The sequence below is a fragment of the Dysidea avara genome, chromosome 3 (genome assembly GCF_963678975.1).
Source record: "Dysidea avara chromosome 3, odDysAvar1.4, whole genome shotgun sequence".
Taxonomy (NCBI): Eukaryota; Metazoa; Porifera; class Demospongiae; order Dictyoceratida; family Dysideidae; genus Dysidea; species Dysidea avara.
In genome coordinates, this window is record NC_089274.1 from 26624339 (window position 1) to 26652051 (window position 27713).

At 38.3% G+C, this 27713-nt stretch overlaps 2 protein-coding genes across 3 annotated transcripts; one reads left to right on the plus strand and one right to left on the minus strand.

The window, feature by feature from the left end:
* Positions 1-600: 600 nt before the first annotated feature.
* LOC136250515 (uncharacterized) lies at positions 601-2617 on the plus strand. Its single transcript, XM_066042734.1, has 2 exons — positions 601-2473; positions 2529-2617. The coding sequence occupies exons 1-2, from the start codon at positions 1034-1036 to the stop codon at positions 2601-2603; spliced, it is 1515 nt and encodes a 504-aa protein (XP_065898806.1). The 5' UTR covers positions 601-1033; the 3' UTR covers positions 2604-2617.
* A 1813-nt stretch (positions 2618-4430) lies between these two features.
* LOC136250506 (nucleolar protein dao-5-like) lies at positions 4431-27372 on the minus strand. Of its 2 annotated transcripts, none has more exons than XM_066042722.1 (12): positions 27241-27372; positions 27014-27071; positions 26777-26957; positions 25995-26665; positions 25526-25567; positions 19081-19182; positions 11309-11503; positions 9189-9445; positions 7844-8043; positions 5417-5455; positions 5269-5358; positions 4431-4731 (listed from the first exon to the last, which is right to left on the minus strand). In XM_066042722.1, the coding sequence occupies exons 2-12, from the start codon at positions 27065-27067 to the stop codon at positions 4631-4633; spliced, it is 1932 nt and encodes a 643-aa protein (XP_065898794.1). In that variant the 5' UTR covers positions 27068-27071; positions 27241-27372; the 3' UTR covers positions 4431-4630. The 2 variants fall into 2 exon arrangements, with proteins under 2 accessions (XP_065898794.1, XP_065898795.1); XM_066042723.1 differs by having other exon boundaries at positions 27014-27189; positions 27241-27359.
* Between the last annotated feature and the right edge of the window lie 341 nt (positions 27373-27713).

The window sequence follows — 27713 nt, forward strand, 5'->3', positions numbered from 1 at the left end:
ATTGCATATAGTTAGCTACCAGTTGGGAGAAATAACTTGGCAAAAATTTAATCCATAAAATTTCTTGAAATGCTAATTTGCCAAATAGCTACCTTTGGGCTTTCACTAAATCAGGTGGTGGTTTTGTATTGTACATGTAGAAGAAAACTACCACCCATCCTATGCAGGACAGGCCATGGCCAGTGATGCTGAACATGCAGATGTTACTCACCATCTAATGGTGCGGGGAACAGTAATCTTGCCTGAGAATATCCAGCATTCTACCATCCAAGAGCCCAACATCGTGAGCCACTAGGCTACTGTGATCTAATGCTCAACAAGCAAAGCCGGCTCACTACATAAGTAGCTACTAACTTCTTTTCAGGATGACTTCCTGTTGGGCCCTGGATGGTCATTGCCCCTGAACTAAGAAGATGACTTCATATCCTCAGTGAGGTCTACCACAGGAACAAGTGGTTACAAAATAATAATACCCACAGGAACATGTGGTACAAACAGCTATAGCCACATGCTTCCTGAAATTATGTATATTTATCCGTGCTGTTTGTGTGTTTGCGCCATGTTCATGTATGTATAAATTTCGAATCAACTATGAGGCTTGCTCAGCGTACCGATCTTTTTCTACACTCAGACTGATCCTTCTGATAAGATGACATCATAAACATTGACTTATTAGGTTTTCTCTTTGGTTTCTTAGAAACCAAAGAGTTTATTTAGAACATCTAAATTTGGAATTGACATTTCCTGTAGATTACATATAGGCGGTACTTTTTTAGGCGTAATATTGGTCAGTTTTGTAAGTATAAATTTGCTGTCTTTAATGTTCATAATCAGTATACAGACAAGATATCTCTGAGTTATTAGTTTAGCTCTTAAAGATAGTTGTTCGCTCTCTTACCAGCTTTGTTCTGACTGAGAGTTAAGATAGATTGATTTAGATAGATAGAGTCCTTGGAGTAGCATAGAAACTGAAGCCCGCGCATAAAATTGAACAGTCGCATCTCTGAGCTACTGAAAAAGTCTGGATCTGAAAATGGAGAAAAGCTTGGACAACAAAAGTGTTTTTCAAGCTCTTCCTACAGAATTGTTAGTTCATATATTTACTTTCCTACTCTCACGTGACAAGGTGAACTTACGATACGTTTCACGTAGAATTCGATATGCAACAGAGACAGCATCACTATGGAGTGAGTTTGTGTGGCCTTACTACGACAGGCGTGGGGAAAATAGTGTGAAAAACTTGTTGAAGTCGTGTGGAGGGTACATCAAAACTTTGACGTTTCCTAATCACGTGCCACCTGTCAATACTCTGCAATGCTGTAACAATGTCGTAGAACTTAGTATACCACAAGCAAAGTTAGATCCTGAGCAACTTGGGAATGTCGTAAAGCACATGGGAGGATTGAAGAAGCTAGATGTTAAGTGGACAGATGCCGACATGATGCCATTACTGTCAATCAGTAGTAAACTGAATCAGCTGACAGTCAGATTGACACCAAAAGGTGAAGAAGACGATAGTCTGGAGGAATTGCTAGATTCCTTTCTACATAACTGGGCTGTGAAGGGTTGTATACCACATTATGTGAATATAGTTTATTTTTGCTTTCAACAGCTTCCTATAGATGAATGGATATTTTGCTCTACTCATAATTGGAGTCACATTTCATCTGGTGGTCACACTGGTTTGCTTAAGGTTTATTATAATTTGAAAGTTCCTTTGGATCTTTACACTGTTCTGCCTGCATTTCAATTACAATTTGGTTGTGCAGCTGCTCCTTTTCGGTTGGTAGATGGGCGTATGGTTGGATTGGTCAGTCCTGTTGTGTTGTTTGAAGATGGGAGTGTGGCCGGGTCAGGATTCAGTTGGTTGTGTTTAACTGACTGTAGTTATGGGGGTAAGATAGCATTCAAGGCAGAATTTTGTTCATTTCGTAATGCTGATGGCATTCCCATTGATGAAAATACTAAGAATCTAAACTTTGTGACATACTTGAAAGTGTCATGTGGTTGGCTTCGTCCGGATCACCTTGAGCAACTAGCTGTGACATGTACTAACCTCCAAAACCTTTTGTTAGATAATAGTTCTTCTTGTTTGAGGAACTTACAAGGTTTACGTGCTATTGCCAGTTACTGTCATAGCCTACAAGGACTAAACTTGGTGGGTATATGTGCAACTGAAGTGGAGGATTGTATGCAGTTGTGGGAGATACTTAGCGACTTGAAACTAACCCATCTTGGAATACAGTTATGCAATATTTTGTCATTTGAAGATAATGATGTAAGCAAACGAAAGGTTTTCAATTTGTATAGCAAATTTGCATTCTTGAAGGCATTACAGTTTGGCGTTTCTGGTTTTAATCGTACATGCCCCAAATGTGAAAATGTTAGTAGTCAAGATATATTCCTGTTGTCTTATCTTCCATCACTTACCTACTGTGCACTGGATCTGAGGAGTACACGTGCATCTGACACAGTAAGGGACATTGTTACCAGCTGTAAGAAGCTTACATGTTTTCACTGCTTTTCAGATGATCTTCCAGCTCCATTATCACTCCCAGAAGAGTTCAGTGCGCAAAATTTGCAACAGTTATTTATATGTTTAAAAATTGCTGTCTCTGATAAATTTATGAATGCAGTATCAGTTCATGGTGGACTGGTACATGTGCTTTTGTTTGTGAAATCAGTGGGATATGAAGGAATTGCTACTCTGATAATGAACTCTCCTAAGCTATTAACATTTCATATTATTTTAGACGTCTTGATATCAGGAGGTGTGGCACTTGATGCGAACAATGCAATGGCTGCACTGAAGAAGAGGTTCTGTGACAAGAGTTTGTTTATTTCTGGGAGTTTTGAAATTGGTGAAATTGATCAATTATCAAATTGTCGTTTTCGTGAATTGCTATATCTGGACACAGATGTCTCAACAACTTTGTGGGCATAAATCTGTATGCTTCTTGGTGTGGCATATACATCTTGATCTACTACAATCATGATGCATTACTGATGCAACTTTATACATTTTAAAACTGAACTTTATTGTATATGAATGTGGCTTGTATTTGAAGTATATAATAAGTGTAATTTACATTTGAGCAGAGATCACAGAAAATTTAATCCTTACTTTATAGCAATGACTGAAGTAGATACAGGGATTACAGTGGAACCCTGGCACCCCTTTCTAGGTCCCAAATCAACAATATTAGTAGCTTGCACACCCCTTAAAGGACAAAAAAATTCCCAGAAGGTGTCCATGTATTTGTAGATCACGACCTCCCTTGTTTCATTGCTTTTTTTTTCTGTGATCCCTACTCAAATGTAAAATTTCTAATTTTCCTTACATTTGTTTCCTTACTATTTTGATTTTCAACTTTGCATTTCTGTCATTGATAATTGGGGCACATGTATAGTTATGCCATTAATGTGTCTGGCACCACTAAACAAAGAACAGTATGTAAACAATCCAGTCACACTACGGAAATAAAGCACTCAAGCCACACTGCAAGTCAACACTTACACAGTAGTGGATGGACACAAAGGTAGGTCAATGCATGATGCATGTACTGATGTCTCGAAAAAAGCCATAGTTGACTTATGCTTGGCTGGAGGCATCAGTCAGCCAGTTTGCAGAAAAATTATAATTATGAGCTTGTTGGAAGGGTTTGGGAAGACAATTATGAGCTTGGTTATGCTGCCAAGTCATTAAAAGGAAAAGTGAGGCTGGTTTAATTTTTGGGTGATGTTCACAGGCAAGTAACCCTATACCTCCATGAGATCCCTATACCACATAATTATGATACAGAAGTGTATGTGTATAATATAGTGGTTGAATTTGCTGCACTCTATAGGGTGGGGAATAACAAATAAAACAGACACAGATACCATTTTAGTGGTTCTGGGAGCATGTCCCTCCAGGAAATTAATGTGCTTGAGGTGGTTTATTACACCAAGTCAAAGTGGGGGATCATAATACTAACATTATCATTCTATTGTCATGAGTATAAGTGTGTTGTTTCTATATTATGATTATCATCCTGTACTGAGCTGTTACCTGTTTTCTTGCAATCATACCATATTACTGTCCAATCAGCACTATCATTCTCCCAACAATTTAAGCCTGTTACCAGCTGATACCCAATACAAAGCCTGCCTCATAAAGTTTGTCACTCACTATCCCATAACCTCAAGGAAAATCTCATTTCTAAGTATGGTGCACAGCATTTTATTGGAGAATTGGGTTTAAATCCCATAGTACAGACAATCACTGAACCTGTGTAACACATGAAGTCACTGGAATGTGAGCTTGTTACATAATTCAGTAGCTTTTAAAGTAGTCACACAACATTTTTAGTTATCCACCTGACGGTCCTGTTGCAGAGATTACACAAATGTCTGTATTAGTTACAGAATATTGGAATTTAACCAGTAAATATGGTACACACACCTGGTCATGTGACTCATGTTAAAGTACAACTAATGAAACTATGTACAATGCAAAACAAGATAACAATCTACAACTAGGTAAATTCTCTAAGAGAAGCAAAATGAAAACTACGAAATGAATCCTAAGAAATGATAACAAAAACAAAAAGTTATATAAAAATATATGTAGCTGCTGGGAATATATTGTTCAGTCTTCAAAGTCAAAAATTGAGAGGTCAGATTTTTCTGCAGCTTCCCTCCTGGGCCTTTTCCTCCTACCGGCAGGTGTAGTGGCTGCCTTTCTTTTACCTGTGTAAGATATTGACAGTAACAATATCATCTCAGGACTTGGCCAATAAAATAAATGTGTATTAATATGTGTATGTATGTGCACTTGTTAGACACTAACTCTGGAGGCTTACTGAGATCACTACTTAAAATAGAAACCTGTGGCGGGGTTACCAACTAGTTTTGTTGTCTAGCTTGTGGTTGAATTTATCAAATGAAGTGAGCAAAGCCAAACCAGAACAGCAAGCAGGACCTTGACTATCTGAAAGTGATTGTTCACTTCAACAGACAAACATTCTATTAGAGTAGGCATCTATTAGAGTAGGCATATGCTCTGTTAGAGTAATGAGAGCTGGGCTTCAGACAGAATGTACTTCTCTGAATACATAGGAGTTGAGTTAGCAGAGGTCCCATTGTATAATATTATCTGTTTTCACCATAGGTTATTGATCTGGTACTGACACACACAAAAACTAGACTAATATCATCTCATTGATAGCAGATCTGATAAACAACAGCATACCCCTATCCTGTGTACAAGACCGGTCAGTCACTTACCCAGAGGAGCACTGACAGGAGTTTCCTGTGAAGCAGCTTTATCAGCAGATTTAGGAGTACCACGTTTCCTTGTCTTTGATGGTGAAGGTGCTAACAGAGTGACACAACAATGATAACATTCTCCGTCACAAAATTAGTAATAACTTACTGCCAAACTCTTTGACCTTTGGGGGATGAGCATCTTTACCTGCAGATAGCACAAGTACTAAATCAATTAAAATGAACATCTAAACAAAAACAGGTCAAAAGTTTAACCCTTAAACCTGCAAATATATTCAGGGGAATGCGTGCTTACACAATGTGGGCACGCATGGTGACATTAGGGGGTAACTTAGTTCTTATTTATATTGATAGAAAGTCTGTTCACTGAGAAGGTTAAATAAGCATAAAACACAGTAGGGATATTAGCTTCTTATTGTTTTACAGCATTTGGACATTACATACTACTCCGTTGTTTCAGTACTTTTTATTGCAGCACTATACACTGTCCTTACTCCAATCAAAAATTCCAAATTTTTTCTTGTGAACTTTTTTGCAAGCTCATGACCACTAAATAGCCTGCTTTTCACAAAACTAGTCACAATATTATATAGAGTTAATCACAGCACTATATACTAGATTATGACTCATACAATAACAGTTGACTCTACATAAGTTTGCAGATAATAATGGACGTGGCCACCATATGCTTACAGACAGTAATTTACGTAAGTGGACGTGGCTCACGAAAGAAGCAGGGTTATGTTGTGTGTTAATACACATCCACATCGTTACACTAATTAAGATAGCACGTGATCCAATCTGGGTCAGACCCGGATAATCTGTAAAGTGGGACCTGGATGACCCGACTTGGGTTCTAACACTGTTACTAAACTATATTTATTGACTTACATGTGGCTAGTTCGCCACGGATTTCTCTTACTAATTGATATCAACTACCAACTTTGAAAACTACCTAGCCACGTGTGTTCAAATAGTTTGGTGCAACGCTAAACTAAACACGTGTATTTGAATAGTTTGACAATAGACTGTATTCCAAATGATGTCATGAAATAAAATGGCTGCGGCTATTTGGGATATTCTAACATTTTCAAGTGAGAGTTCCAATGGGGCTTAATAAGATTCAAATCGCTATTCAATCCTGGAAGATGATATTGACCTAAAACTAACAGGTACAGTTATAAGGGTATAAAATCCATTCTCTAATGCCGGGTTAGAATTTTTCAGCTGGTTTACAAAGTCTAGAAGATAAACTACTGTTTCTTTGCTGTAATAACCAAACCTGGTAATTTTACGTCGATATCTAGTTTGTTAGCCTTTATATCAATCTTTGAAATATCAATCGCCATTGGTGATAATACTCGACAATATAAGAATCCCCCAAATAGAAAATCCGTGTGACATCATTTGGAATACAGTCTATAGTGCAAGCATTGTATGTTTATCAACATACCAAAGGTTTTTCTTCACTGAATTAGAAACGTTTCTGTGAAAGAATTAGGGCTGTAGCGTAGCCAGTTTTCTGCTACACTTGACTGAAGGTGTCAGGCAGGCAGGCAGGGCAGGCAGGCAAGCAGGGCAGGCAGGCAAGCAGGGCAGACATTATAACATTCCGTTGAATAACCAACAAAAATCTGTAGCAACTAGACAGAAACATTTCAGGTTGATCTGAAGACACTTTGCACTTGATTTTACCCAACCAATACTGTCATGTTGTTGTGAGGAAAAATTGAGACAGCTTTTTGGGTTATATTATATCAAGGGCCATGCCCACACCTTTGCTCTCCTTACTATACTTAATTCCATCAATACAGTTTCCTCCATTCTGGCAAAGATTAGGGTCACAGTCATCTATATCAACATCGCATAATTCTTTGGTATAGCCAGCATGCATCATAGACTTACATTTGTCCTCATTTGCGTCCTGTTTCTTTCTCCACAACTAAGTAAGTATTAATCCACAGGTAGCGTGTTATGGCTTCTACTGTATCATGAGAATCACCTGCTATTTCTGTGTAGCGAGTGGATTGAATGCATAGGCATTTCTCATACTGTTCTTTGCTTGCAACACTACATAATGAGCGGAAATTGAAGTGAAATGGCCACGTCACCTTTCAACCTTGTTTCATTGCTTTTTATTTCTATGATTCCTACTCAAATGTAAGCTTCTAATAGTACTTTACACGCTTGTACCATTTAAAGAGTGCATTACTTTAAACTACCCTAATAAAGCACTCATGCAGGTGTTCCTGGTGGGTCCACCTGATATTTATAATTGATAAGTGACAACCTTTTATCTTGATAATGGTGTGACATAATAGGACTGTTTAGCAAACACAGTTTTACACATAAAGTCAAGCAGTGCTTGTTAACTCAGAAATTTTATCACTTCCCTAACACCGTTCCCATCTGATTTACAATAGATTACAAAGATTTACTACTATCTTGATTAGCAAATTCATTATCTTATTTACAATAGGTGATTTAGGTATCTAGATAATCTTTAAATTATCTCCCAGAAACACTCTAGCATCCAGCTACTAGAATGTCTCAGAACATTTATAAACCATCTTACCTATCACCTTAGTCTTGAGGTTGATCTCATGACGGTACAGGAACCTGGTGATCCACCCTTGTGAGCACTGAAAGTCTGGGTTGTACGGTACAATCATTTCCATGGCCTTTTCCCTCAGCTCTTCATGAGTCACCTTCTCCTTCATGGCCATCTTCTGCAGTACCCAGTCCTTCAAGGCCACATCTATGGACTGGTCATACCTGTATACAAAAAATAATGAACACACATATAAGTGCAAAAGAAAAGACCATCAAGGGACTGAAAGTGTTGTAGCACTTATGGTCTCTTAGTATTGTGTACATGTACACACTTCACGTGCTGCAAATAGATGCATAGGCTGACTAGGTCTAAGATATTTAACATTTGTTTATGTGGTTAGGAACCACTGACAAGGCAAAAGAGAGAAAAAAACAAACACGAATGGTAATCACCAACACCAATCTTGCAGAGTACTTACATCAGTATATCATATTTTGGGTGGATGGGAGAGATAAAAGTGCTGACATGTAAACAGTAACTGTATAGCCAATTAGCTACATAGCGAAGTATAATATAACACATAAAGCACCACCTATGCTTGTTTATGAAGAATACAACACTCGTGTGTGTGCATGTTTGTGTGCGCGTACGTGTGTGTGTACTGTATTTTACGTACACATGTGCAGAAGTGCTTTAACACATCAAAGCAATTGTATATGATCAATCTTTCTTGACAAATTTTGCCTTTGTATGCACTGAAGAAAGGTGATAGAAAGGCAAACTTACACAGTTATCAATTCCCCTATTCATGGTGAACACGATGGTACAAATTTCAACTCCATACGTCATTCTGTTTGTAAGTTAGAACCGTTTTAGTATGCGCCTGTAATTTAATTTCCCTATACTTGCTGTACAATCAATCTCTGTTGTTGCTACTTTGCAGGGCTGTAACTCCCAAAAGTTATTGGCATATGAGGCTGAAATTTTGCCAGAGGGTACACTTGGCTAAGTAGATTATAAATATTTAACAAGCAAAAATTTGAAAAATGTGGGATTGTGTCGAGTTTTTGCAGATCTGGTCACAAATAAAAACCATATGCGTACAATTTTTAAAGGAATTTGACAATTATCACATGATATCTACTATAAAGCCTGGAGAACCAGTATTAGTTTTAAGGATAAAAGTTTCATGGACAACCAAGCCAAACAACCACAAAACCTGCAAAAATGATATCCATGAAGATTTGTATGTGCTATAAAATACACAGAACATAAATAAATTATTGTAACAGCAAGCTACAGGTTGTACACTAAATGTGTCTGTAGACAAAAACAAATGGACAGTTTGTTTTACTTAAGTGTTTACCTCAAAGGTCTTCCACCACCAGGAAGACGTTTCTTTGTGCCAGGCAAGTCACCAAAGTCCTGAGCCATCCACACACGCAATGTGGAGAAGGACATGTTATGGCGACGAGCTGTAGGTCGTATACCCCACTGCTTTGCCTCAGCAACCAACATCCTCTTCTCTGCAATTTCCCATGGGGTACGCACCATTGGTGACTGCCTGCTGGAGGATTTGCTCATCGTGCTGTCCTCATCAAACTCCATAGTCCAATCTTCATCCTGTAACAAATAACTATAATGTTAGCTTTACAGATACTGTTAGGGCCCAGGGGCCCATTAATCACTACTTTACAATGCAGCAAATATTCATTAATAATTATCCCTCTCACCGCTTTGATATATAAATGCCCATAGCATCACATTCTAAACACTCTGTAACGAGTGTTTTAGTAGCCCCTGCGCTTATCCTGTACCGGGTATTCTTTGGAACAGGGATAACCAGTCTCTCATGCACTATCGTGCAGTTAGATGATGCAATTGCCTACTTTCACAATGCCGATGACAAGAGACAACACTTCAAAGTGATAATGGCACTACTAATGAAGAGAAACAGTAAGGAGAGGATTATATACTGTAGATTGGAGTGGTGTGCTGCTACCTTTGTATGCCTCAAAACAGTGACCTTGTGTCTGTATGTGCATGCGCATGTGCTCACATGCTGGAAACTGGACTTGGAGATAACCACTTCAACTGTAAACAGGTTAGCAATGTTTAGTGTGATATTATACACAGTGCTAGCCTGTACAATTCACGTTTGGTTTCACTTAGGCTGATTTTTGCACTTTAAAGTTATATAATGGCTTTGTGGTTTCTCTTGTTTTGTATGCAGCAACTCACTAATCGAATTCCTTGTTCTATAGCAAGTAAATAGATGTATAGTTTTATAGGATTATATGGTATGGTGTGTAAGTTATAAGCAGTGGATTGGAGCCTCTACAAATTTGGCGGTGAGGGGGTTATTAACTATAACACCATCACAATGCTTTCAATTTGAAGATTACAATTTCTTCTTTATAATAGAATAAATACTGATTAGACTCCTGTGAAGGTTCTTATGTACCTCACTCTCATAGGCCTCAATACATTTTATAGGACACTAGGTGTTGCAGAATTGCAATTGTTAATGACCACATTCCTTAGTGAACGGTCCTTACAGTATGGCTATTGAAAGTTGTTGAGTTCTTAAGTATGGGCACCCTCCTGGCAGAAGACTCCAGTGACATTTGTTTTCAGCATGTAGAAAGTCTACCTAGTGAAGAAAATATTGCTACTACGTTTCTACAAGGTTGGGAACAACACTACGCAATATCAGCAAAGATGAATGGGAAACAAAGGAGGACACTGGAAAGTCCATGAAGAATGCATAATCCCCATTGTACATACTGCGGCACTTGTCCAGCTGAAAGGATGTTGAACAGTGAAAAAATCAAGTCCATAGCCTTAGCCATGATCGAGTTACGCTTGTCTGAAGGCATCAGTCAGTCAGTTACTCAGTCAGTAGAAAATTCCATTCCATGAATTTAAAAAAAAAATTCATAGCAACTTGTTGAAAGCGTTTCAGGTCGATCTGAAGGCTTATTTGAGCTTAGTTTACCTACTTCATCATTGTCAGGGAAAAGTGAGGCTGGCTTTTGGATGATGTTTATTCATGGGCCACGCCCACACCTTTGTGGTCCCTACTATATGATGCCACAAAATCATTTAAAGCATTTACATTACCGTAAAAGATAGCAGACACCCAGTAGATACCTGTAACTTGAAATTAGTGAATTTAAAAATCCAAGCAATAAAAAGTAGTGAAACAAAAGATGAATGATGGTATTACAGCATAATTTGTGGATATTTGAGCAAAATAATTGTTATAACATGCCAATGTAGTGATTTTTTCACAGAGCTATGTTGTAATACCAAGAGTTCATAATATTTGCATACAAATATTATGAACTCCTGGTAATACCTTCATTTCTTGTTTTATTACTTTCTATCACTTGGATCCCTATTTCATTTTTAAATCAAATATACTACCGAAACTTGTCTATTCATACCTCCACAACATGGTACATGTACATATATAATTCATACCTCCACAGTCGCAGTGGGTTCCACTGAAGGCAGTTCACCACTTGTGGTACACTCAACCACAGCCACCTTACCAGCTGGTGTTGAGGTTGATGTTGGCATTGTGATCCTACGTCTGACACGACGATGTTTGGGTGGCATTCGTTTGGTATCTTCTTCAGTTGGCTCATCACTGGTGGCTCCAATTGGAGTGATCGGCTATAATAGGATGGCAAATATACAGGTAGCCAGATAGTAAATTCTATACAATGGAAGAGACACTGTACATTTAACCTCCTCATAAAGGACAGTTTCTGTTGTCCTTATATATGTATATCTCTACCAATAAAATTTTACCTCTGAGAAAGGACAACCTCCTTATATTCATTTGGTCCCCAAGCGTCCAATAAATAGAGGTTCCACTGTATACACAATACTGTATAAGGTTAAGCTCTGTACTACTCTAACAGATATATTAACAAGACCTTTCTACTCACCTGACAAGAAATGTGATGTACTTACTAGAATTTAGAAATTCGTAGTGTTATATATAACTAGATGAATAAAAATTGGAAATTTTAAAATGGGAATAGGGATTGCTAAAAAAGTCACCAAACAAGAAGGGATCGCTGGGGTGGTAATGCAAACCACAAATCCCTATTTTGACTCTCTGTCATAAATATTTAGTTACATGCTCCCCTGAGTCATTTTAAAATGAGTCAAAATAGGGATTTGTGGTTTGCATTACCACCCCAGTGATCCCTTCTTGTTTGGTGGCTTTTTTAGCGATCCCTATTCCCATTTTAAAATTTCCAATTTTTATTCATCTAGTTTGTGTACTTTTTATTAACCCAGTAATGGATTTGTTTTACTGATAATGATAATTGTTGTAGATATACGTAGAGCAGTTTACAATTAGTGGCTGTCAAGTTTAGTGTAAGCTTTGTTGATATCAGACACACTTGACTGCATTATTAGAGTATTTACCTGACTGCTCTTGACTGTGGACGAGACTATACATTACACACAATGGTGAGCAGCTGTTGTCTAACTTGTCTTACTACATGTGTCAGGACTTTAGTCTTTTACTCACATTAGCATCCTAATGCAGTGTTCATGAATATACACACACCAAATAGTATGATACTGAGCTAGCTACCTGTCATAAGACAATTGAAGACATGGAACTCTGACAAGCATATAATTATAAGTTAAAATAGTCAGTGGCTGGGAATTTATTATTTCAGCCAAGACCGTACACAATAAGAAGAATCATGTACAGATTTTCCATGGGTGCATGGACTACAACATTGGCTCACTGGTGCACAGTAGTATAAATGATAATATAATGCTACGTACAATATAGTTTGTGTAGCTAGAGTTTGTTGTTCATGTGAGTATTGTATTCATTGAGTATACCACAGTGAAGAAATCTATGTTGAAATGTATATGAATGCATGACTTCCCATAAACGTTATGTGTTAACACTTTACAGTGACCAGCACTGAAGGTCTGAAGCTAATGTGCATGCACGCACATCATTCATAACAACAGTCAGGTACTGTGTATAGCTGCAATGCCTATTGTAAACCATGGGTTATCAACAGCATGAAGCCATGTTGTTTACACAATGTCAGTGGTCAGACAATTATGGCACTCACGAATATTTTAATTAACACTAATACTGACTCCACCCAACTTTAGGCTTTACGTGGAAAGGAAATACGGTTTATAGAAACTATATTCATAACAATGAATAATCTCTGGTGTCAGCACTATCAATTCTTCAGTTATGTCTCTGAGAGAGCGCTTGTATGGTCACTTGTAACGAATCGCGTGACCGTGCGCTTACAGGAAGAAGTAGACTATACTCACCACGCAGAGATGCTATGCGAGATCTTCTAAGTCTAAGAAGTGCTGTTGAGTACTTGATTAACTAAACCCAAAGAAGCTCACACAATGGAGTCCTGTAATTTTAGTGTTATACGGCTTCTTTAGTATACGGAGCTGCTGCCAATAGTGTAATGACGAAGAGAACTTAGAAAATTTTCAAGGTGTAGGGTGGTTGGCGATCTGTGGAATACGCAGAGAGGATTATAACTAGTCTTCGTTGATCTGACATTATGTCAGATCAAAGTCAAAGTTGATCTGACATGATCTGACATTGTATGGCAATACTTAGAAGCATGTGTAAGCATGCCAAGCTGGAGTATGCCCCCTGATATAATTTTGAATTTTCAAAGCTTGGATGTGAGTATTTGACACCCAAAACTCCTTCAGCAGCCATGCACTGTATCATTGTTAAGCCACATACATAATAATAACATTATGATCAATGTGATGTTTTGTGACATGTCAATTACAGTGTATGCCTGTATGGTCATACTGCAGTACACTTTAGAAGCCACCTATATGGGTGGTAGAATGGTGCAGGTTGCACTTTATTGAAAGGTGCAGGTTCGATTCCCCGAGCCAGACAACTTTTTTTCTTCGATTTTTGAACCTTTTAGATACACCTTTTTAGAAGCTCTTTGACTACTCTATTAGAGTAGCTGACTGTTCTATTAGAGTATATCGATCTTTTTTAGCGGAAAGTGGTCGGCCATCCTCGACCGGTTCAGTAAGTAATTGGGCGGTCTTCGAGCTAATTGGTCGGTAAATGTCCGATAGCCGACCGTTATAATCTACTCTGATACGGGCTTATTAATAGGTCATGGACACGCGGAAGGACTCAGTAAGCATGGCTATATAGTTTTTAGGGCGAAAAAGTGGATAACTTTTGCTGTACATGAGTGAAACAAAATAATATTATGAATAATTATACAACCAAGTACTAAGAATAATACGAAATGCGATAAAATTACGTCATTAATAATGAATGAATAAATAATAAATAATGTTTGAGAAAACTACGAGGCCTAGAGACATGAACTAAGCGAGGATAGATTCGCCTGTGAATGAAGGCACAACCGTATAATAAGTACGCCTGTTCGTGCTGAAATCAAGAAGAAACTCCAGATTGTGAAAACAACACTCCACAAGCTGTGGTCACCACAAGCAGATCCAACCACGCTAAGACATTGGGCTTGTATAGTGTTACAATTAAATCCTACCTCAAAAAATTCAGTGCTGCTGATGTAGATGAGGCCTATGAGGCTCTAGTACAAGATGATACACAGAGCAATGATGATACTACCAAGAAACTCCAACGAGCCTATGAGATACTGAAAAACAACATTTAGGTGTTTGATATACCACTATATTCTGATGCACTAGCATTAAATTTATACACATCCTTACTAACTCTCCTACATACCTCATACAGTGTACATTGTGACTGCACATGCACTTGTATGCACCTTAACAATGCTACAGAGTCTCTGTATATTTTGCGGTGACAATTTTAATCAGTTGATGGGTTTCTTGAGGGAGAAATGTTTTGCAATCTAAAATTTCAAGAGGGGAAATTTCCACCTCTTTGACATTTACAATGTTATTTTGATCAAGCTGCAAAATTTCGAAGGGGAATCTTTCATGGATTGGAGTTAATCTGCAAAAAATTTCCTTCCTTGGAAAACCCCCACTATAAGGTATTGTTTTACATCAGAAAATCAAACAAACATTGCACACTACACCTACTTGGATCACTATCAAACAACAAATCACTTGGTGTGCTTGCAATAGAATTAGGCACTATTGTATTAAAATTTGTCACATTTGCAGGAAATTTTGTCTGGATCATTTGTTCTACAGGTGAAGATAGAAGTAAATTTCTTATAGCTAGCTACTGTTGACATACATCAGTGACAGTATAAAGCTGTTAATAAAATAAAGAAACTAGCATTGGTATCTACCCTACATGCAGGACCATCTCCACATTATTACAATAATTATGATCTAATGGGAAACAATCTAATATTAGATTGAAACGTCAGTGCCATTCATGGATTGTGAGTCAGTGATGTCACTTAGTACATAAGTGTGATGCCATCGTGCTAAATACCAAAATGACGTGAACATGCAAGAAAGTTAAACAGCAGAAGTTAATCTAAGCTAAGGATATTGATAACATATTTACCACACAGATGTAAACTATGTGTGCTAAGTAGTATACCTGTCCTTAGTAACAAACCACTAAACATCATTAAACTTTGCACACTGAGATCACAGTATCATAAAGTATGATAGTGTCATACAGTACGATAGTAACTGTATAGTAGGGACCACAAAGGAGTGGGCGTGGCCCACAAAATAACATCACCCAAAAACCAGCCTCAATTTTCTCTTGACGACAATGAGGCAGTTTTGGCAAGGTAAAACCAAGCTTTCATATCGACCCGAAACACTTTCAACAAGTTGCTACGGAATTTTAAAATTTTTTTTATTCAACGGAATTTTCTACTGACTGACTGATGCCTTCAGACAAGCATATCTCGATAACGGTTAAGGCTACGGGCTTGATTTTTTCACTGTTCGACGTCGCTTCGGCCCGACAGGTGCCTTTTAGCATACCACAGTAAGTAGAATGCAAGTGTCCTCCTTTGTGTCCCATTCATCTTTGCTGACAGGGAAACGTGTCGATTTGGTGTGAGCACATGATGGCTTCCCTTCGAAACGGAAATCATCCGTATTTTTCATAGTGGCTATTTTGATTGCCAAGGTGCTTTTCAAACAGTTCTTGATTTGTATTGCTGTGTAACGGGTTGAACATAGCCGATATCGAAGCGTAATGGATACTTCACTTTTCAGACAATAATTAATAAAATTGGGGTGCGGCACCATTTCTTTTGGCATGCGTAGATTGTAGAGGTGCATCCGGAAAAGTTCTTGATTCAAAATGCTGTGTAACGGGTTGAACATAGCTGACAACGAAACGTAATGGATAATTCACTTTTCAGATGATAATTGATATAACTGGGGCGCGCAGCACCATTTCAGATGCGGTATGCGTGGGGTTCACCAGTCACAATAAAATTACAAAAAAAGTACTGAAACAAGTACATGAAAAAATCTGGAATTTTCAACTAGAGGATGGACCATAGGACATTGATAAAAAGTACTGAAACAAGTTGGAGTAGTCCATGATATTAAATCACAGTAAAACAATAAGAAACGTTATATCCCTACTGTGCATTTCCGTTATGGTATCTTGAGCACAGTAGGGATATAACACTTTTTATTGTTTTACTGTGATTATCATGGACTACTCCAACTTGTTTCAGTACTTTTTATCAATGTGCCATGGTCCCTACTCTAGTTGAAAATTCCAAATTTTTTCGTGTACTTGTTGTATAGTAGGGACCACAAAGATGTAGGTGTGGCCCACGAAAAACATCACCCAAAAACCAGCCTCAATTTTCCCTGACGTCAATGAGGCAGTATTGGTTAGGTAAAACCAAAAGCGAAACAAGCTTTTAGATCGACTTGAAATGCTTTCAAAAAGTTGCTATGGAATTTTTTTTTTTTAAATATTAAACGGAATTTTCTACTGACTGACTGAGTAACTGAGCAATGCCTTCAGACAAGCATAACTCAATAACAGCTAAGGCTATGGGCTTGATGTATGGCTGAGCGATACTGCCATTTTAGTATCATGATCGATACTAAAGCCACTATTCACGATATTGAATAGTTCACGATACTTACAAATAAGTCAATCATAGCTGCTGCTACATGGTGTATCATTCCTGCAGGAAGTCCTTATAGGTGATAGCAAACTAGCCACTATCATCCTTGTTTACAGTAACAGTTATTGTAACACATGCTTTGAGGTTATGTTATGGTGTTCACACCTCTCTGTAGGGGAAACCAAATAGGTGGACTTTATCATTTACATTCTTAGCCAAGTACTGCATAACAAATGGATTTTTAATGACAATAATGTACAGGTATGGTATCACGATAGTTAATAACAAAATATCGCGATATCGATACTTTCAAAATATCGCGATATATCGCTAAAACGGTAGTATCGCTCAGCCCTAGTTTGATGTAGTTTCGGCCCAAGAGGTGGCATACTGCAGTACATACAATGCATTCTTTATGGACTTACCATTGTCCTCCTTTGTGTCCCATTCACCTTTGCTGACAATGAAAAGTGTTGATTTGGCGGTAGCACGTGATGGCTTCCCTTCCGATAACGGAAATCGTCTGTATTTTCCATAGTGGCTACTTTGATCGCAGGGGTGCCTTTCGAACAGTTCTTGATTTGTACTGCTGTGTAACGGGTTGAACATTGCCAACGAAGCGTAATAAATACTTCATTTTTCAGATAATAATTGGTAGCTAGGACGGGCCACACCATTTCTTTCCTTTGATGTGGTATGCATGAATCGCAGAGGTGCTTTTCGAACAGTTCTTGATTTGTAATGTTGTGTAACAGGTTGAACATAGCTGACAATGAAGCATAATGGATACTTCACTTTTCAGACAATATTGATATAGTTGGCAGGGGCGTAGCCAGACTTTTGGTGATGCCAGGGCCTAGCTGTAAGCTATAGACCAAACCTACTGACAATATCTCCAAGAGCGTAGCCAGGATTTTCTTGAAGGGGGTTTGGATTTCAAGTGGAATGTTCTTGGGGGAAGACCTGGGTGCTTCCCCCTAGACCACGTCTGAACAAAAATGATGCACACAAAATGTGCCTTTAGGCAGTAACATTAAAAGGTGCTGTTTGTGCATCTAGCTAGCTAAAACCTACACACTGCTGCTTATGCAGCTTATAGAAACTATAAACCTATTGTAGCAAATACTTCACTTCTAGACAGCCAACTTCAATTTTTCTAGCACACCAACTGTTCAGTTTGTGCTCACCTGACACATGCATAACACGACCACCGAGTCAAGTTTATCGCAGCTGCTGCCTTGTAATATGTCTGCCTCAACCAATCAACACTCTTTCGCCATTTCCACCATGCATCACATGCGCTACTAATCACGTGCAATAGATCTGCAATAGATCTCAAGATCTACTACTGCAATAGATCTCGATGATCTGCAGTAGTTCAACATTAATGCAATGTGACCCTCAAGAGTAGTACATAGGAGCACTAGTGCGCAAGTAGCTACCGGAGAGTTCCAGGGCTGTAAGATTTGATGTGATTTTTAGTTTTAAAAAATTATTCTGCCTCTGAAGGGGGAGTTCATCCAAACCCCCACCCCCCTCGGCTACGCCCTTGATCTCCCCTCCACCAACTACACCTCCTTATTTATAACTACATACATAGCTTGCTACACTGCTTCTCTGAATACTGAGACTGATTTATCTTGATCTGACTGCTCTATTAGAGTATCTCCAATTATTGATACCCGGGTTCTGGCTACGCCCCTGATAGCTGGGGCGCATGGCACCATTTCTTCTTTTTTTTGATGCAGTATGCGTGGGTTCACCAGTCACAATAATTATTTACAAAAAAAATTAACAAACCAGTAGACAAAAAAAAATTGGAATTTTCAAATAGAGTAGGGACCACAGCACATCGATAAAAAGTACTGAAACTAACTGGAGTAGTGCACGATATTAAATCACAGTAAAACAATAAGAAGTTTTATATCCCCACTGCACATTTCCATTATGGTAACTTGAGTATAGTAGGGATATAACACTTCTTATTGTTTTACTGTGATTTAATATTGTGCACTACTCCAGCTTGTTTCAGTACTTCTATCGATGTGCAGATGGTCCCTACTCTATTTAAAAATTCCAAACTTTTTTGCGTACTTGTAAATGATAAGGATAGTAACACTTATTTGAATGATTGTGGGTATGCTACTATATTGTAAGTATATCACTTACAGTTGCACTTCCTTTCTGCTTTGTGGCTCCAGCCTTCTTTTTTCCAGTTGATGCAGCCTTTGGTTTCTTCTGTTTGCTGCCAGACACATCTGCCTTAGCTTGCTGTTAGTTTGTATGTACAAGATACAGAGTGACAACAGCATACACAACAGCAATGCAGTGATGTGCATATATGTACGTGGATACTTTTTTTCCTGTTTGTGATAAAACACAACAAATGGACTTTGGAAAAAGAACACATAACATTTGGTGCTATGTACCAAACATACAGCAAATACCATCTAGTGGATGGGAAAACATAATGTATGTAAACTGGAGAGATGTACAGTGTATCATATGTACTACAGTTGGCGAAAAGGTATGCCTCGGGATGAAGCGACGTCGAACAGCAGTCTGAAGAAATCAAGCCAATAGCCTTATCCATTGTCAAGTTATGCTTGGCTGAAGACATCACTCAGTAAGCAGAAAACTCAGTTTAATTTAAAAAATTAAAAATTCATAGAAACTTGTCGGAAGGGTTTGGGGTCAGTCTGAAGAAATTTTTCAACTTGGTTATACCTAAACAATACTGCCATGCTGTCATGAAGGAAGTGAGGCTGGTTTTTGGGTGACAGTGAAGTGCCAAAAAGCTCAATCCCAATATTAAACAGTACAGTAGTACTGTTTAAGTAGGGATCCCCCCAAAATGACATGTACCGCCTAAAACGCCACCTTCAAAAGCTATCCTAGAGACATATTACGCCACAAAAATCACCTTTACGGAATACTACTAGTTCATCTAACATGAAATACAGCATTAAAAACTAGAAAACACTTACCAGTGATCGGATATAGAATTTTGTTAAATCATCCAAACTTGAAATTTGGTCTGCCTCACTCACTGACCACAGTTGCAAACATAGAGGCCAAACGAAGCAGTGCACGGCCACCATTTTACGCAAAAATAACAAACTCACCAGTGGGATGTGCTTTTTGGGGTTCTGACAAGTGTAAACGCTTTGTCGTTTCTTTTACCTTCAATCAGGATGCTTGTCTTCCTCATCCAACAAAACTATATCAAGACATTAATTTTCCATATCAACACTTTCAGCAGCATATTTAGATGCCACAGAAATATTTCAGTGCTGGATTTTAGAAGTGCTTCAGTCCCGGCACTACTATAAGAACAAGGGGGTGTCATGTAGGTACGTGCTATAGGGAGATCTGTGACTGTGGTCACCAGCCAAAATTTTGCTTTGACCTGTCACCAAGAGCCCTTTTCAATCTTTGACCAGTGGCTTAGCAACGATATTTCAATATTTTTCAATTGCAGGTTGAAAATTTTTACCCTTGACCATTGACTTGGCACAAATCTGGTGGCCTTGACCTTTGACTTACACTTTGACTGCGGCCACAGATCTACCTACAGTGAGTGCCTGCATGTCACCCCCTTGTAAGAGGTATACTAGCTAGATATCTGCAACTTCACGATTGGGATCCTGTTTGCGACCACACCCATCAAATAAAGATCTAGGTGGACTAATAGCAATAGAGTGTGGAAACCACACCTATTAACAGTCTAGCTATTTACTTAACAGTAAACAAGATGACCTCACCCCTTGGTTGACTTAAGATAGTCTAATAGAACAGTCTAACAAAGTAGTGTCAACTAACTCTGTAAATAACTTTAAGATTTTATTTGATAATTATTATATCTAATGATTATTTTCTTTTTGTACATGAGCAGGACTCACAGGCTTATGCCTTTTTCTTCTTCCTGTAATCATATCATGTATGATATTCTAATAGAACAGTCACAAGTTATTTCCTAAACAAAGTACATAGGTAAAGAAAGAGTGAGAGGAAGTGGCAAACTGTGTGTGCTAGCATTGGGATTTATCCTTAAGTCCAAGTTGAACATGTCAGTGCCACTGCAATGGCATTACATTCACAATATATTTTATGTGACAACAATGCCCGTATCGAGTAGTTACTATGCCAGGCTAGAATGATGCTTGTCTTGACTAATAATAAGCAAACTGTGAGTGCTAGCATCAACATTTATCCTTCAAGTTTATTGCACCAGCATCACACTGTGAATCAGTCACTGGCAATGGTGTATTGAATGCCTAACTCTGAATGCTGATGATGCTTGCCTTGTCCAGAAAGCGAGCTAACAGTAAGGACATTGGCTTACTAAACTTCAATGACAAATAATTAAGCATGAACCATGTTTAAATTTAGTTAGGTGTTATGGGTGCAGCCAGATGAACCAGTAATAGTCAACCAACTGTATGATAATCTACTCAATTATCTACCCTCCTGTTCTATATCTGGGTCATTCCATGTCAAATCAACAAGGAATTTAGGGTCACCTCTCGGATTTTGACGAAACTTGGTATGTTTGTAGTACCTGTGGTGCTTATCACTCATGCAAATTTTTAGCTCCATACATTCCATAGTTTCTGATTTATGACCACAAATATTTTGAATATTTCATGAAAATTTGGTCCATCTCTAGTTATAAAATTGACTGCAACTTTGCACTGTGTAAATATTTTTACACACAATTTTCACTGATGGAAGACTGTTGATTGACCTTTCCAGTGATCCCTAAATTATGGGATATCTATGTAATTAAGGTTCAATAGTACTTCATTGAAAACTTTAATACTTTATATTTTGAAAAATGCTGCTTGAAATTTTTTGAATTCTTTTGTGAATAATGATTGGCTCATAGTCTATGTTTGATAACATTTTTGGGGTGGGACCATAATGGGCTCAAGAGATATAATGAATTATGTTGTGGTATGCGGTGGAATTTGCAGTCTATTATTGCTGTATTGGGAGTCTACACCTCCAATAACCACTCACAACAAGGCCATACCAAGTTTATCTTACAGAGTGAAGGTGTCTAGGTACATTGCAACCTGTATTAATGACCACCTGTATTGAAAGGCCATCTATGTGCTGCAGTTAAGTTATACTTCTTTAATGTATAGCACCAATTCATCAACCCTTTCTAGCAAATCCAAAAATGGTCCTTATTAGACAGATTGACTATACATTACAGATCTGACCACCATGTGTCCATAAGCATCATGTAAATGTTGTACCATCTCTTCACAAGTACCTTCTTGATTAAGTTGAATACCACTGTAGTGGACTTAGCCATATTTAAGTTCCGTAAGTGGCTGCATAGGTACAAACAACAGAACTCCTCAGAAGGGATATATACCTGGACACCTTGATAACCAGGACACCTGTTTATACACTGTACTCCCACTCTAGCAGTGCACATACATTTAGACAAAGATACTTCTGTGGCTTCTGTAATATGAGCACTTGATTATGGTCCTAGGGATGGAGGGGTTTTACTGTATACATGCACTACACACCTCAATGTGTGAAATTAACTACTAAATTACTTTACATTCACGACCACTTTGAAGATCAAGTCATAAATTCATACACATACTCACGTAGGAACTAAACGTGATGACCACATATTTAACATTTATCTGTAAAAATCTTCAAAACGTGAACGCAAAATACTTTTTAAAACCATTAATTTTAGTAATTACAGTACTACAAATCACACATTGAGGTGCAAACAAGTGTTAATAATATAAAAACTCTTGGTACAAGTAATGCATCTACCGTATATAGTGTAACTCTTCTATTCCCTGGACCATTGATGAAGTGTTCATTTTTGAGAAACCACAGACTTATCTTGGGTCCAAAATGTACATACAATTATAAAGTAAGATCATGAGGCTATCAAGGTGCCCAGATATCCTTTTTGAGGAGGTCTGTTGTACCTATGCAGCCATGTACATAACTTGAATAGTGTAGAGTGGGGATATGTATGTAAGTGCATAACGGCGAGATTTTACTTAATAAAATAAATAAGGTATAACTGAAGAGATGGTACAACATTAATGTGTTTATGGACGCATGATGATCTCGTTTATAGTCAACCTGTCTAATAAGGACCATTTTTGGATTTACTAAAAAAGATTGATGCTTTGGTGCTATACATTAAGATCCAATTAAAGTATAAATTAGCTGCAGCTTATAGATGGTCTTCCAATACAGGTGGTCATTAATACAGGTTGCAATGTACCTAGACACCTTCACTCTGTAAGATAAACTTGGCATGGCCTTGTTGTGAGTGGTTATTGGAGATGTAGACTCCAATACAGCAATAATAGACTGCAAATTCCATCACATACCACAACATAATTCATTATATCTCTTGAGCCCATCGTGGTCCCACCACAAAAATTTTATCAAACATAGACTATGACCCAATCTTTATTCACAAAAGAATTCAAAAAATTTCAAGCAGCATTTTTCAAAATATAAAGGTTTAAAGTTTTCAATGAAGTACTATTGAACCTTAATTAAGTAGATATCCCATAATTTAGGAATCACTGGAAAGGTCAATCAACAATCTTCCATCGGTGAAAATTGTGTGTAAAAATATTTACACAGTATAAAGTTGCAGTTGATTTTGTAACTAGAGATGGACCAAATTTTCATGAAATATTCAAAATATTTGTGGTTATAAATCAGAAACTATGGAATGTATGGAGCTAAAAATTTGCATGAGTGATAAGCACCACAAGTACTACAAACGTACCAAGTTTCGTCAAAATCCGAGAGGTGACCCTAAATTCCTTGTTGATTTGACATGGAATGACCCATCTACCTATTAGGCCACTTATTGCTAATCTTATGTTTCAGATCATGAAAGCTGGCCTAAACTAAACCAATGCGGGTGGTTTGTCACTACAATTACACATGCACCCGACTGTTTTATTAGAGTTACCTGAATATTCTATTAGAGTATTTTGATTTGTTATTGATCGTTATCCTGCTATCTTAGGGTTTTAAAGCGCCCTCTCCTAAGATGGGTTTTCTTGATGCCTAGCCGCGTAAGTAAGTTAGTTTATTACTCCCATACAATCATCTAACATGAAATAGTGGTATGTTGCCATAATAATGAACAAGTTTAGGCAGTGAGACATAGCAACGAGGGTGGGGGACCTGAAACAAATAACAAGTGACTGGGTAATTAGCCATGCAAGAGTTAACAAAGGAGAGGTATTGATCAACTCTTGGTGGAACTTACAAAGCACTAAAATTTGTTGGTGTTTTGGAAAGGTAGACGCACAATGAGAGAAAAGGTGTCAAAAAGATTCTGAAAAAAGATGTACAGGCTAATCAAAAAACAGTTGAACTAAACCACCACTTGAACAGGACATCATATTTATGATTCGAACATATATTCAACTCTTATTCGCCATATTAGCCTGTGATCAGCATCGGCACAAAATATTATGGTCATGTGATTTCCTCACTTATTAGTAGTCTCGTGCCCAGACCCCACCCACTGCGTTGTTGAGTAGGGCCTGGTGACAAACGCAAGAGTTTTGGACCCTACGCCATTTTCCCTATCTGACCAATCAGACGCTTTAATTCAACTGTAATGCGACTTGATAGGCTAGAACTATGAAGATGGCTGACCGGAACCATGGATACAAATGCATAAACAATATGGCGGTGGGCCCAAAAACATAGCGCAAGTCACCAGACCCTACTCATTGCAGTGGGTGGAGTCTGTGCATGAGACTAACTTATTAGAAGTGTCATGCTGGCTACCTGTAATAGCTGTAGCAAGGATTGTAGGCTATGTGTGTATAGTGGCTACCAGTCAGAAGAAGACAAGTTGTTACTTAGTTACCTTACAAAGGTAATATTACAATAAGTAATAACATGTCCCTTTTACAAAGTAATGACCTGTTACATATTACTGGTTCATGAAAAGTGTTACACCCAACAGTGCTACCAACTAAAAAGTGTTTAGGAAAGCATGTAGTGATTCGTAACAACAAACTTGGAGTTGCCAGGTGATGAGTACTTAAATTCGCTAAGTCCCGTGTCAATCTATGCTTTCGTTGCAGAGTTAGCGGCACAACAAAGCAGAATATAGACCAGTAGACAGACAGCTTAATAGATCAACTACTCACATGCTACATGTGACAGCTGCCTACTTAAGACAACTACCTTACCAATATAGAAGTAACAAAGCTTTTTCACTTTTCCTGCAGTTACCACACATATGCATGCATGCAGTGATAAAAGAGAGTAATAAGGAATTTAATGTTGTAAATTCATCATCTTGCAGGATTAAGTGCCACATAAATTTGAAATACTCGCTATACAACATAGTGAGATGAGATCGAGGGATATTTTGTAGATTGCCACCATCCAAAAATTAATTTTTTAAACTTCTTTACGATACATTACATCACCTAACAATGTCTTTTTTTTGAGGGGAAATATTTTACGGATAGCTGCAAAAATCACACCTTGGAAAAACAACTCCTGTATGGTATATGGTAACCGGTCATTATTCTTGTACTGGAAACAGCATGAACAAGTATTTACAGGTACATACCTTAGGCCGACCTGGCTTTTTCTTGGCAACTGGAGTTGTAGTCTGAGAAAAGAAAGAAAATATAGCAATCACTGAACACAAAGAATACAAACAAAGGAGAAGCCTTTGAGGGTAGATATTCTCATGTGCACGCACTAAGGTTGGAATGTACATTAAAATTAGCTTTCGATAAGGTGCTTTTGTAATAAAGTTATGTAATAACCTAGTAACCATAATGAGATATTAATATCAGTGTACACTGCATTACATATTAGCCCTTGTTAAAAGTACATGTAGTAACAGCTGCTTAAACATTATGGCCAGCAGCTGCTCCGAGAACTAAGGAGTCTACAGTTTTGTACATATCAACAGTTGCAAAGTTCCCCAATAAGCAAACAACATTTGAAAAGAGAGAGGCTCTGTGGCTTTGAACCCTTTGACTCAGCCCACAATACATGTATAAAACACACACACGCACGCATGCGCACACCTTAGCACTAGAAAGTTTCTTGGGTTTTCCTTTCCTCTTTGTTGAGGCAGGTGTAGCAGAGGTTGAAGCCTCGGTTTCCATAGTTTCACTGGTGTCCTCTGCCATAAACAAGCCTGAGCTACCAAGTGGATCTTCATCCAGCTCTAAAGTGAAGGCATCTCCTTGTTCCTGTGTCTCTTGTTCCTGTGTCTCTTCTTCCTGTGACCCTTCTTGCTCCATGCCTGTCACTGCCTTAACATCAATCTTTGCCTTTCCTTTCTTTTGTGACTTTGTCTTCTTTATTACAGTCTGAGTACGTGGCTGCTCTGGTTGGCTTTCACTGGTGGGCATTAATTCAGATGGATCATTCATGGTCACCACGTAAGACTGCTTATTAATCACTTCTTTCCCTGATGTTGATGGTTCAACATTTGTCTCCATTGCTATCTCATCATCTTCAGATTCCTCCCTTGGTGCATCCTCTGCAGGTATCTCGACTACTTGGGAACTTTGTTTGGAAGTTTGCTTTCGAGAGTATCGACTTTCTTGAGACGCCTGGGAAAGCTGGCTTGGTTGAGATGGTTCACTCTCTTGCGATGACTGACTGGTGGCTGAAGCACTTTTCTTGGGTCGTTGGGCTTTTCTCGTCTTGGAGGAGGTTGAAGACTCACTGCTATGTGACTGGGATGAAACTAAATGAATAAGACATCACAATGTAAACAGAAAAAGTGAATACATATACACAATACACACAACAGTACACACATACAGAATATGGCATTACATACATATTTCAGACATACCACTACGTTGTACACTGTACACAACAGTCTCTCCAGCCTCCACGACTATCGGGTCTGCATCATTGGGTGCTTCCATACTTTGACCACCTTGTGTACTAGAGCCTGTCCCTTCAGTACTGTAACCGCTGGATATTGGTACTGAACTTGATGAGTCAGTGATGACTGGCTGGCTTGATCCACTCTACAAGTGATCATCGGATCACGTGTTAAGACAATGACGTCACACGACATATATACCTGACTTGACTGTTTATCTTCAATACTTGAACTAGTGGCAGATCTCTGGCTCATCTCCCTGTAGGAACAAAATACGAGTTAACAAACGGCGTTTGACACACAAAAACGGCACTTAGCTAAAGAAACCGAAAGAAACGACCAAATAGAACGTCCATTCTAACAAAGCGCACACAGACCTGTGCGCGCACAACTAAAGTAAGCACAACAGAGCGCTTCTTTTTACTCACAATAAAAGTTGAAACAGCACTATTCAGCCAGGCGACTCGCAACCACTAGAAGAATGCGTGCCACACAGAAAACAACTCTGTTTGTACAATTAGAAATATTTGAGTCGCGCACGTGCACGCCGAATTCAAAACTTCTGAGTAATCCCAATTATTTCGTTGCTGGCAAATTAGCTAAATAGAAATGCAGTGAAATGAGATCCTGTAGACACTATATTGCCATTGTTACAAGTCCTTGGAAAGTCTCTCTGTAGGCACGTGAATCCCCATTCTGCTACAGGTAAGGCGCCAATGCCGTGTTATAGCATAGATAATATATACTACGTACGTAGTATATTTTATCTATGGTTATAGCTAATTCACGTACCCTATCACGTATCTATGTGTAATCATAGATTATATACTACGGGTACGTAGTATATATTATGTATGGTGTAATCTCCCTGTGGTTTCTTAACAACTTGTAGGCAATGGTT